This window comes from Gopherus flavomarginatus, chromosome 1, assembly GCF_025201925.1.
Source record: "Gopherus flavomarginatus isolate rGopFla2 chromosome 1, rGopFla2.mat.asm, whole genome shotgun sequence".
Lineage (NCBI taxonomy): Eukaryota > Metazoa > Chordata > Testudines > Testudinidae > Gopherus > Gopherus flavomarginatus.
The window spans coordinates 259,453,587-259,466,178 of record NC_066617.1 but is presented as its reverse complement, the minus strand read 5'-3'; the positions used below and the strand labels follow the sequence as shown (position 1 = coordinate 259,466,178).

General features: G+C 42.0%; 1 protein-coding gene across 10 annotated transcripts in view; it reads left to right on the top strand.

Moving 5' to 3' along the window:
- The window catches only part of MCF2L (MCF.2 cell line derived transforming sequence like), a 280,436-nt gene that overhangs the window by 208,816 nt on the left and 59,028 nt on the right, over nucleotides 1-12,592 (top strand). For all 10 annotated transcript variants that reach the window (XM_050947239.1, XM_050947250.1, XM_050947219.1 and 7 more), the window contains one exon: nucleotides 4,619-4,709. In XM_050947239.1, coding sequence (XP_050803196.1) covers nucleotides 4,619-4,709 — 91 coding nt within the window. The remainder of the gene's footprint in view (nucleotides 1-4,618; nucleotides 4,710-12,592) is intronic.

Here is a 12,592-nt window from a genome sequence, read left to right as displayed (position 1 = left end):
GTTATTTAGGTCAAAAATGATGTAATCCTGTCCTCCCTTTGAAAAGTCTGATCTCTGCTTTAGTGAGTTACTGTAGCAAGGCGATCTATTGTTGTTGTGTCAGTGCAAAGAGCAATATATGTAAGCAATACTCATGCAACAGTATAAAAGCAGCAGAAACTTTTTTGACATCTTAGATATGTACCAGTTATCACCACCCATATCTTGGAGAAATGTAAGGATCTTTCAAATGATGAATACATGATTGCTTCCACACGCCATAGGGGAAAGTTGCTTTGTGAAACAGCATGTGCTATAAGCTCTCCCACCCTTTCCCCTGGTACATGAGATCATAAATCTTACAACAGAAGACAAAGGCGGGAGATGTCCCCATAGCATAAAGCAGAACATTCACTGAATGAAAACTTCATCCATTACTGTACACTGTCTGAGATATGTGCTTGAAGGGAAGGGAGTAAGGGGTTATTTCAGTGCCCCTCAGCCATCTGGCACTGCATTATGGGATACTGGCCTTGAAAAGGTGAGACCCAGCCTAGGGTATAATTTTTGTCCAATTTACTTTCTTCTCCCTCCCTTCACTCTTCCTTCCATCCCTTCCTACCTGTAGTCTGGGAGCACTACTAATATAGTTGATTCAGTACCTTTTTAGCTACTCTTTTTTTCTAAGTCATGTTCTGTTCTGTCTGCTTATAATTATGCAGAGTATAGAGAATGATGCAGACTCCCTGGTGTATTTTTATTTATTTGGGGAAGGATGGGAGATGGAGGAAGAGAATTGTCTGCTTGGTGGTTTTTTGAGTTTTGTACATTTATAAATTGCCTTTCAGAATACAAATAAAGTACATAAAATAAATGTGTATAAACTAATATCAGGTTATATGTATATTCACTGAAAACAGGGTCTAACCTGCTCTGCCTATTATTAAGGTTGCCTATAACTTCCTATTCTAATACCAGGTTCCAGTTGCTTATAATTTTCACAAATGTTAGGTTTTTTGGCTGAAATTTTCCATGCTTGCTGTTGAGTGTGTTTGGAAAATTTCAATCCAAAAGGTTCTGCAGTTGGAGACCTAGATTAGGAGGAAATCAGTTGTTCTGTCAATGTTTAAAAAATATTCTATCAGCCTTTTATTTGAAAAACTCTAGCACCACGAAGGTTTGGAGCAGTGACTTGGAATTTGGCAGATGGGTGGCCTTTGCCATGCCTGTGAAAAGCCATTCAAATTTGGCTACATTATTAGCCTATAAAAATTACAGTTCATATATGCTCAGCGTAGATTTGCTACAGCTTCTCAAACTTGTGTTTGTCATGTACTTTTGACCATCTTACATGCCCTCTGCCTATTGATCCATCTTTCACTGGACTTAGGCTAAATTCCAAACCTCTGAGCCATTTCAAACAGCTGCCATTTTTAAATAAAATTGCTTAAGAAATGTATGTATCTTTCCAGATTATGTGGAATTTCCTCCTCAAAATCACACTGTTAGTATTGAGCCTTGGACCAGTGGCATGTGTAAGGTCTGATATCTTGCAAATCTTCAGAGCCATTAGGAGAAACATTGTTATGATTATTAGTATTTCCAATTGTTGTTTTTGTGCCCACACATGATTTCCAAGAAGAAATGGTAAACTTTACACAGCCCCAGCCATTGCAGTAACAGACAGTTAATGAAAATTCTCTTGTAGTTCAAGTATTAAACCCCGCTACGATGTTTTGTATCTGAAAGTCTGCGGCTGAATATTCAGCAAAAATAGATGCCCTGCATGGTGTATTATCTGTAGAATTTTAAGACAAGATGTTGGATTTGAATATTATGTTCTTAATAGAAATGTTATTGTTTTGAAAAACAGGGAAAGTGGGTTTCCTCCAAAATAGAAAAAGAAACTCCAACTGTTACAATACAAAATTGTAAACTGGTAGTGGTTTGGGGCCATACTACTGAGATGACCAATCTGAAAGCTATGTATGAGTGGTCCCTGTGGCTCCATGCAGGATTTACATGTGCAGAACAGCTTGCAGGATCAGGGCCTTAGAGTGGATGTAGGAGCAACCCTGAGGTTCCTTGACTCTGATCTACTGGCATGTGTTGTGGAGATGACTCACTTGATCTGCAGCATCCTGGAGTGCATCCTGTTGTTAGAACCCTCTGGTGTTCAGTGTGAGAGTTAGCCGTGTGTAGTATAGCCATCACATGGCCTCAGGCATTAACAGAATTTTCTTATCCATTTAATAATTAAATGAATTAACATTCCCAATCTGACCTAAAATGGGGTATCAGCATTCCCTAGGTGGAGCATATAGGTTAAAAAAGTAAGAAGACTAATCAAAAATATAAAGGCATTGTAAAGCATCATGAACCCCAAAGTAAGCTACAGCTGATTATTTGAACATTTGCATATTTTGTGTGAGTTTATGTACTGGTAAATTTACAGGGCTAGAATCCGCCTCAGATAGAGTGGATTGGTCAGGCTTATGAGTTATGTGCTCAAAAGCTGTATGTACTGGTGATAGTTATCCTAAACCAGAAATATGAGTTAAAGGCTGCTTGTCTTGGTTCTGGGAAGCTCAGGGGCAGCGGAAGCCTTTCTGTGGTAAAAGAAAATAAATCTTTTGTTTTGGTTGATACATATGTTGTTTAGGTTTTCCTTTGTTAGTTATTGTTTCTTTCCTTTCTCATTACTTTTGGAAGCCTAGTTCCACTTTTTGGCTCTGATAAAAATGTAGCCCGCACTTTTGGCCAACTTGCAGTGAGGAAAAGGAGGATGGGATACTAAGACCTATAATAGAATCATAGAATATCAGGGTTGGAAGGGACCTCAGAAGATCATCTAGTCCAACCCCCTGCTCAAAGCAGGACCAATCCCCAACTAAATCATCCCAGTCAGGGCTTTGTCAAGCCTGACCTTAAAAAGCCTCTAAGGAAGGAGATTCCACCACCTCCCTAGGTAACCCATTCCAGTGCTTCACCACACTCCTAGTGAAAAAGTTTTTCCTAATATCCAACCTAAACCTCCCCCACTGCAACTTGAGACCATTACTCCTCATTTTGTCATCTGCTACCACTGAGAACAGTCTAGATCCATCCTCTTTGGAACCCCCTTTCAGGTAGCTGAAAGCAGCTATCAAATCCCCCCTCATTCTTCTTTTCTACAGACTAAATAATCCCAGTTCCCGCAGCCTCTCATAAGTCATGTGCTCCAGCCCCCTAATCATTTTTGTTGCCCTCTGCTGGACTTTTTCCAATTTTACCACATCCTTCTTGTAGTGTGGGGCCCAAAACTGGACACAGTACTCCAGATGAGGCCTCACCAATGTCGAATAGACTTGAATGATCACATCCCTTGATCTGCTGGCAATGCCCCTACTTATACAGCCCAAAATGCTCTTAGTAAATTAATAGTAAATATTAATTCAGGAGACCACAGTTAATGACTGAAATTTTCATCCACGATAACACACAATATTTATATGTATTGAATGTAGCTAACAATATGTAACTCATTTATGATAAACCATCAGTGCTAAATAAGCAAGAAATATTTCCATATCATTTTACAAACCTAGAATAAAAAAGCACCATCATTACAATATGACAATAAACAAACCACGATCATACATAATTTTTACAAGCACAGCATGCAAAGCTTCCTACAAACTATATAATTCTGCATCAATTTATATTTTTCTTTAATTATTGCTGTGTTCTGCTACAGTATATATTATTCCATTTACAAGTTGCTAAATATACCAAAAAAATAGCAATTCAAGTCAGTCTATCTTGTACTTGCCTGTCATTTTCATTCTGTTGTGACTGGCTGGCAGCCAAGAGCTGGCATTACACAATTGGTTTTGATAGGAAATCGTCGGAGCAGATCTCTTTATCTGTACTCCGTGACTGTAGCACCCGAAGCTGAACAGAGGAGAAAAACAAAGCTCACCTTTACACAAGGATTCAAGTGTGATCTTTCTCACAGATGTTTCCATTTCGAAGAAGTGCATCTTATCTTACCTTTGTAGTATATGACTTTGAGCTCTTAGATGCCTTAAGGATTTTTTGCTTTGGTGAATATAACAATTGCCCTAAGAGAAGATTTCTAACATGGACAACTATGAGAATTTCAGATGGAAGGAGTAATGTAATGCATGGATCATAAAATATTGAGTTTTTGAAGAGATTACGACACAAGTAAAATAAGAAGCCAGTCCAGAAAAGGAATAAGAAAACGGATGCAAAAGGAAAATGATTTTGTTTTTATCCAGGAATAGTGATACTGAAAACTATATAAAAGATGGATTATATTGGCAACAAATCCTAAAAAATCAAAGGGGTTTATATTCCACTGAAATAATAATTGTTCAGGGTATGTGAAACCTTGCCTTCTGTGGATAAGCACAATTTATGGCTTAACTGGCTGGCAAGCTGTATGGAATCCTTTTGGGAGTGCTCCTAATGGTATATCAGATATATTCATATGTGTATTTTAAATAAACAACTTAAGGCTCAGCACAAGAAAAGTTAACCTACTATTTTTTTTAACTGTGAAATATTACTAGAGAATATCAGACAGTTTCATCTGTATGTTTAACTACAGGTTTTTTTGCTCCCCCAAACTTAGTTTACAAGATGCTGGAATTGGATTTATCCTTGTCATAGATCGAAGGCAAGACAAATGGACCTCTGTGAAAGCCTCCATTCTGCGAATAGCGGTGAGTTCTTTTTTCAGTTAAGGCCTTTATAGTAGTTCTTCCAGATTGAACCTGTCTCAGATATAAAATGCTGTAAACCTTTTTTTTTCTTTTACCAGCATTACATAACTTTTTGTTAAGGAAATATATTCTAACTGTTCTTACTTCTGTTTCTGATTTAAACCACCAAGACCCAGTGGTATGGTGAACAGCAGGGGTCGGCAACCTTTCAGAAATGGTGTGCTGAGTCTTCATTTGTTCACTCTAATTTAAGGTTTCATGTGCCAGTAATACATTTTGATGTTTTTAGACAGTCTCTTTCTGTAAGTATATGCTGTATAACTAAACTATTGTTGTATGTAAAGTAAATAAGGTTTTTAAAATGTTTAAGAAGCTTCATTTAAAATTTAAATTAAAATGCAGAGCATCGCCCTCCGCCTCGCCGCTCCCCCCTACCCCACCCCCCGACCGGTGGCCAGGACCCGGCAGTGTGAGTGCCACTGAAAATCAACTCGCGTGCTGCAGGTTGCCTACTCCTGGTGTACAGTATGCTTGTAATGTGGTCTGCAAAGTAGCTTCATCCCTACCTAGGTTCAAATGGAAAATAGCTTTTTCATTGGTAACCCAAAGCTAATAGAGCTGAGCCATGATCATTTCACTGATCAAACCCGCTTTGTGTTTTTATGAGGATGATGATTTTTAAAAAATGCTATTTTTGGTTTAAATTGAAATTTTAAATTGAAACCATCTCAGTATTTGTTTAAATATATGAAACTCCATCAACAAAAGTATATTTATAGGAGGAAGTTTTGTGGTTTAATATTTCAAAAGATAGATACTACATACATTTTAAATCTGCTAATTCTAGTAACATAGTTTTAAAACAGGTTTCAAAGAAAATTCCAGAGCAGATGTTTTAAGTTGTTTCAGCATGCATTTCATAACGTTTTAAAAAAAAATTACCAGAGCTTAACTAACATACCTTTCAGTTACTAATTTTTAAAAATTAAATATAAACAGAATTGTTAAACAATACAAGTTATTTTATTACATAAGCTGCAAAAGAGAGGCATGACTAATAATAAAAAATGAATATAAACTTGTATACTGATTGGGTACTAATCATAACCCTTTCTTATATTTTTTGCCTCTTTCAATCTTCTCATGCTGGCATTAATTACCATTATTTCAGAATGTTTACCAGTAAGTGCAAAACCATAGAGCTGTAACCATTTTCTGTGTAAGCGGTTCTCCTCCTAGGAGGTAAAAGCAAGTCAGAATCAAAGCTGCAAAATATTTGCCATCTTGGCAATGCTTCTTTGTTCTTGTGGCATTGCCACAAGGCTTCTTGTCCATTGTAGCGTAGCAATTTGTTTAAATTGGTTTGACAATGATATTCCCATAATAGGACTTGGAATTTTCTGGATGTTAAAATGTTTAATAAATCATCAAAAAATGCTGCAAAAATGAATCCTGATAGTACTTCATGAAAATTTGAGATCCAGCATTGAGAAGATTCCTCTACTAAGACCTGAAAAGAGCTGAGTTTGGAGTGGTTGGAGGTGATTAAAGAAATGGGATTCACTCTCCGGTAGTTTGTGAACTGTTCCCAAAAATCCAGCTTTTCTGCTTGATGTTATAAAATCGCAGTTGGTTGCAAAATTGTCTTTGATGTTGGGTTCTTTAGCAGCCATGATAAAGTTTAGAGCTTACAGTAAGCTCTAATGTTGTGGTTTTAAGCACCAGGTACATATGAACTGCTCCATCTGTTGAAGAAATGGGAGATTTTTGTCTTTCACAGAACATAGAACCTAAATACCTACTCACTATGATACCTATGAGACCTGTAATAGCAACGACTGCAATGGTAGCTGGTATCTAAAACGTAACTTCCTTCTTCAGGCAAAAAGGGAGACTCTGGCAAATATGCATAGGCTGTTGCAGTGGAATCATAAATGTTTCCTTCTCTCGTTATGTACTGTTCTGCATACTATTTTAAAAAATTTAAAAAATCAGCGATTCCTTAGCTGAAGTTGCACACGTGCTCAGCTTTGGCCTAATGCTGCTTCCATTGATGTCAGTGACAAAACTCCCATTGTCTTCAATGCTGAACACGTTTGAAAATTCCATTCTACCAACCCAAATAAAAATGTCATGGCTAGATAGAGGTGACATTATGACTAGACTGGATGTGTATCATGGGAGACATTTATGAATGTTTTAGCAACTACTAATTAGAAATCTACTTTGCTAACAAGAAATGCACTCTCTTATATTTGTTTGTTGGGACTGCTCCTGTACACAAGTTTTGTTTGCGTTGCATAGATTCATTTAATCACAAAACAAAATTAACTTAATGACACAATGAAATTTTGATTTAGGTGCAGAGATTGTATTAGGGGCAGTAAGTGGCAAACAAAGAGCTAATGCAAGGGTCCCCAATGCGGTGCCTGCAGGTGCCATGGTGCCCGCCGGGGCGTCTAAGTGTGCCTGCGTACTGGCTGGCAGACGAGCATCCGCCGAAATGCCACTGACAAGCAGGGTCATCCAGAGGCATCGCTGCCGAAATGACCTCGATTTTCAGGGTCATTTAGGCGGCGACGTCTCTGGATGACACTGCTCATCGTCGGCATTTCAGCAACACCTATTTACATTGCCGCTTGTCGACAGCATTTTGGCGGATGTTTGTCCGCCACCACGGTCCTCCGTGTCTTGTCGTCTGGCATCCACCAGACAAAAAAGGTTGGGGACCACTGAGCTAATGCCATTATAACAGGGCATTCTCCCTGCTGGAGTATCCTTTCAGGGCTGCGTCTAGGGGTTAGTTCTGCCCAGTGTGATGCCCCTTCCTTCTCTCAGTTCATGATACAGCTCCTCATGCTCTCTAGGAGTTGCAGTGTTTCCTCTTCATGGCTTGGCCCTCTGACCAGGCCACTATACAGTTTTCCCCTTCTAGGGTAACACAGTCTCAGCAGACCAGCTATCTAGTGCCATTCTAGATAGTCTTTTGATTCAAGACTGTGCCTATTCCTAGTGGCTGGTAGGAGAACCTGAGTCTACCTGCTACTCTGGGTCCCAGCCCAAGGACCTTACTGTAAGTAGCCATGGTCTGTACTGTCTCAACTTTTGCTACCGTTTCCCTGGGCCTCTTCCTACTCTGCTCTCCACAGGCTTTCTTCTACCCTACCCTCTGGGTAAACCCTTCCCTCAAGGTCAGGCTGCTAGGACTTCTGTTCCACCCCTAGCTTTCCTCCTTTTCTCCTCACTAGGCCCAGAGACTGACTGCAGACCTCCCCTATACAGCCCCCTTCTGCTCTCACTTCCTGGCTTTATATAAGCTCTCTCCTACTTCTGTCCAAATGGGATCCACCTCCAGTTAGGGCTTGTCAGTCAAGCCTAAATCTCTCCCCAGGTGAAGCCTACTGGGTTACGATAGAACGTCAGGGTTGTGAACACATCAGGAACGGAGGTTGTTCATAACTCTGAAATGTTCGTAACTCTGAGCGAAACATGACGGTGGTTCTTTCAAAAGTTCACAACTGAACATTGACTTAATTCAACTTTGAAACTTTGCTATGCAGAAGAAAAAAGCTGCTTTCCCTTTATTGTTTTGGGGAGTTTTTGTTTAACACACTATTTGCCTTTTTTTTTGGGAGGGGGGGCGGGGGAGAGGGTCTCTGCTCCTGCCTGATTGTGTGCTTCCAGTCCCAAACGTGATGTGTGGTTGACTGGTCAATTCGTAACTTTGAGGTTCTATTGTAAGTAGTCCCTTCTGAGCCACCTTAACCCTATTAGGGGTGGTGTGGGGTGAACACCTCATCTCATACGTTCCCCCTCAAGACTGCAACGTTTGAGGGTATGGACATTTTCTACCCTGCATCTGCTGAAGCTGGGCTCACAGATCATCCCTCTCCTGCTCTAGTTCACCCACTAAGAAAAGCAGTTTGCCCTTCTGTTCCGTGGTGTCCCATCTTTGTCTGAAACTGTCTGTCTTGTACTGCTACTTGTAAAGTCTGGCTCTGTCCATCATTTTCTCCTGTAACCCCTTCTCTGCTCTGCAGATTCCCTCAGCACCTTCTCTCAGCGTCTGGGTCCAGTCAGTATGTGGGAAGGACACAGTGTTCACCTCACCCTTCTTCAGGTTGGTCTTTGTAGGCGTCTTTCTCTCCCCCAGTTCTCTCTTGCCCTCTGTCATCACTGCCCTGTCAGCCTTCTCTACTACAGCTGTGCTCATGCTGTGGTCCACTAATCCTTTCTTCCAGCTCTTAATCAGGACCTTGCCCTTCCCTGGGCTACAATTCTGTTTGTTATGAGGACAATGCCTCCTCATCTACCCTGATTCCCCTCAGGAAAAACAGGTGCCTCCTCCTTCCTGCTCTCTCAACAGATGGGATGCCTCTGGGCTTTTTTGCCTTCCCGCCTTCAGAGTGGGGTTCTTGTCTCCATACCAGTAAAGGCACTCCATTTTTGTGTGTTCCTGCTGGCCACAGGCTTAGCACTGCCTTGACTGGGCTTCTGGACTCCTGGCACTGGAAACACTTTTCCATTTCCCTCCTCTCTGCTCACTTCCTAGAGGATCGTAAGCTAACTTTGCCAAATAACCATGTAGGTAGACCAGTGCTTCCCATTGTCTCCCCTGATTCTGAAGGACCTGTGTCAGGTTTCCCTCCCCACTCTGAACTCTGGGGTACGGATGTGGGGACCCGCATGAAAGACCTGCAAAGCTTATTTCTACCAGCTTAAGTTAAAAACTTCCCCAAGGCACAAATCCTTTACTTGTCCTTGGACGGTATTGCTGCCACCACCAAGTGATTTAGACAAAAATTCAGTAAAAGGGCCACTTGGAGTCCCTATACCCCCAAGCTCCTTCACCCCCTTTCCTGGGGAGGCTTGAGAATAATATACTGATCAGTTGGTTACAGTGTGAACACAGACCAAACCCCTGGGTTTTTAGAACACTGAAAATCAATTAGGTTCTTAAAAGAATAATTTTATTTAAATAAAAAAAGGGAAAAGAATCGCACCTGAAAAAATCAGGATGGAAGGTAACTTTACAGGGTAGTAAGATTTAAAACATAGAGGATTCCCCTCCAGGCTTAGCTTCAAAGTTACAAAAAACAGGAATAAAACTCCCTCTTAGCATAGGGAAAATTCACAAGCTAAAACAAAAGATAATCTAATGCATTTCCTTGCCCTTACTTACAATTTCTGTAATCTTAGATGCTCATTTCAGGTATGTTTTCAGGAGATATTTTTCCTGACTGGGGTCTCTCTCCGTCCAGAGAGGGAACAGAGAGCACAAACAAAACCTTCCCCCCAGATTTGAGAAAATCTTTTTTCCTTACTGGCCCTTTTGGTCAGGTTCCAACCAGGTTATTTGAGCTTCTTAACCCCTTGCAGATACACTGAATCTTTATCTGCTCAGGAGGGATTTTATGTTACCTGCATGAAGTAGGGCCTTGATCCTCTGTCTGTCAACCACCTTCAGTGGAAGCCTCAACTCTGGGGCCCAGCTCAGGAGAGTATATCTGCCCTCTGCAAAGAAAGCCTCCATGCACAGTGGGCTACATAGCTTCCTTTCCCTGTCCTTTTCCTGCTACCGGCCTTCACACTCCCCTTATGTTGAGGCGACCTTCTTGCCCCCATTATCCATCAATTTGTAGTGGGGCACGCTTCCTGCTCAGGCGGCATCGCATGGGTGCATCTGGGAATTAGCTCTGCCCAGTATTCTCTCAGCTTGTACCTCAGCCCCCTCTTGCTCTCTGAGTCACAGTGCTTCCTTTTCATGGCTTGGCCCTCTGGCCAGGTCACTATACAGTTCTCCCTTCCGAGGTAACAGTGTCTTCCTGGACTAGCTGTCTGGGTGCCATGACACAAATGTATGACTTTCCTAGTGGCTGGTAGGAGAATCTGGGCTCGCCTAGTAGTCTAGGGACCCTACTATCAGCAGCCAAGGTCTGCACCATCTCAACCTTTGCTCCTGTTTCCCTGGGGCCTTTTCCTACTCCACCCTCCACAAGCTTTCTTCTACACCACCCCTCTAGGTAAACCCTTCCCTCAAGGTCAGGATGCCAGGGCTTGTGCTCCACTTCTGGGTGTCCTCCTTTTCTCTTCACTAGGCCCACAGAGTGACTGCAGACCTCCCCTCTACAGCCCCCTTCTGCTCTCATTTCCTGGCTTCACACAAGCCCTCTCCTACTTCTGTCCAAATGGGATCCACCTCCAGTTAGGATTTGTCCGTCAAGCCTAAATCTCTCCCCTGGTGAAGCCTACTGGGTTGATTAGCTCCTTCTGAGCCACCTTAACCTCTTCAGGGTAGCGTGGAGTGAACACCCCCATCACAGCCCTGTTTAACTATTCTGCTCTCAAAACCTGAGTAGTTGGATAAGATTGTGCAAACAAGGCAAGACTTCTGACTGGGGATTCAATTAGAAGCAAAATATTTTACCTGTGGAGTTTTATGTAACACCCCTGGATAGTGAGTGCTGAGAGAAGAGATTATCAACTAATCTCAGAAAAGACGGGCCCTCACACCAGAGTTGAAAAGTGGATCTCTTTTCCTATCGTATTTTAGGGTTTTATACTGCCATCTAAAAGCCGCATATCTGAGGTGTCTTCCTTCAAAAGTCTGTTAGCAGTGGTGAAGTCCCTGATGGATTTCTCAGTGTCTCTGGCTCGCCTTCGGTTTATAAGAATATAACTTGCGGTATGTTTTTTTTTAAGTTTTGTTGTTCGATGGGGTGAAGGGGGTGACTTATGTGTGTGCCCTCTCTTTATGATAGAAAGGTGTTATCAAACAGTAACGCTTTGCAGCGTTTCCTAAAGGTGACCAGACTCTGGATTCATCTAATCTGCTCTGGAAGTTTGTTCCATGTCTGGTTCCCCTTGACTAAGAATGCTTTGTATCCACTTCTTATGCCTTTCATATTGGGCTTTGTGAGCTGCGTTGTCCTGTAGGACTGCAGCTCTCTTAGTGGTTCATAGCAGTCTCCCATGTAACTGGGGCTTGATCTGTTAATTAATTTGAAGATTAGACCCAGGCCTTAAACTGGCAGCAGAAGTGGACTGGTGATCAATGAAGGGACTAGAGCAGGGATTGGCAACATTTGGCATGCGTCTCACCAGGGTAAACACTTTGGCAGGCCAGGCCGGTTTGTTGACCTGCCGCGTCCACAGGTTCAGCCAATGGGAGCTGCAGGAACTGGTGGCCGGCACGTCCCTCGGCCCACGCCGCTTTGCAGGCCCCATTGGTCTGGGACGGCGAACCGCAGCCAGTGGGTGCCGCGGTTGTCTGAACCTGTGGATGTGGCAGGTAAACAAACCATCCTGGCCTGTCAGGTGTCTTAGCCTGGCAAGCCATGTGCCAAACATGACCACAGCCTAAAAACCCATGGACGAACCTGGCAGTCACATTTTGTACTATCTAGAGCCTTTGCATTGTTTTTACAGTCAGCTTAGGATACAGTGAATTGTAATAATCTAGATATTAATCTCTGTGGCCAAGGCCTGGCCCAGAGAGAGTGAAATTTTCTACTGAGCTGGAGATAAAAGATGTTTTTAGTAACTGGTGTTACATAGTCATACAAGCTTAGTGATGAGTCAAACAGGAGTCGTCCTGTTGAACCATTTTGGTGAGTGGGGGCCGTATGACTTCATGGGGCTGGGAGTTGAGGGAAAGTGTTTCAGCTAGTTCTTCACAGCATGTCCCCCACAACCAACCACCATCACTTTGGGCTTGCATGGACTGAGTTTAAACCAGCTCCTCTTCATTCAGCAGCTGATATTTTATAGGCATTGTGGTATCTTAGGAGTGGCAGTGATTGTCAGCAGTGAAGAATACCATTATGTTCATTTTCTGTCTGTGTATTGTTTTGTATCTGTTGAGATATTTCTGATTTGTGTAA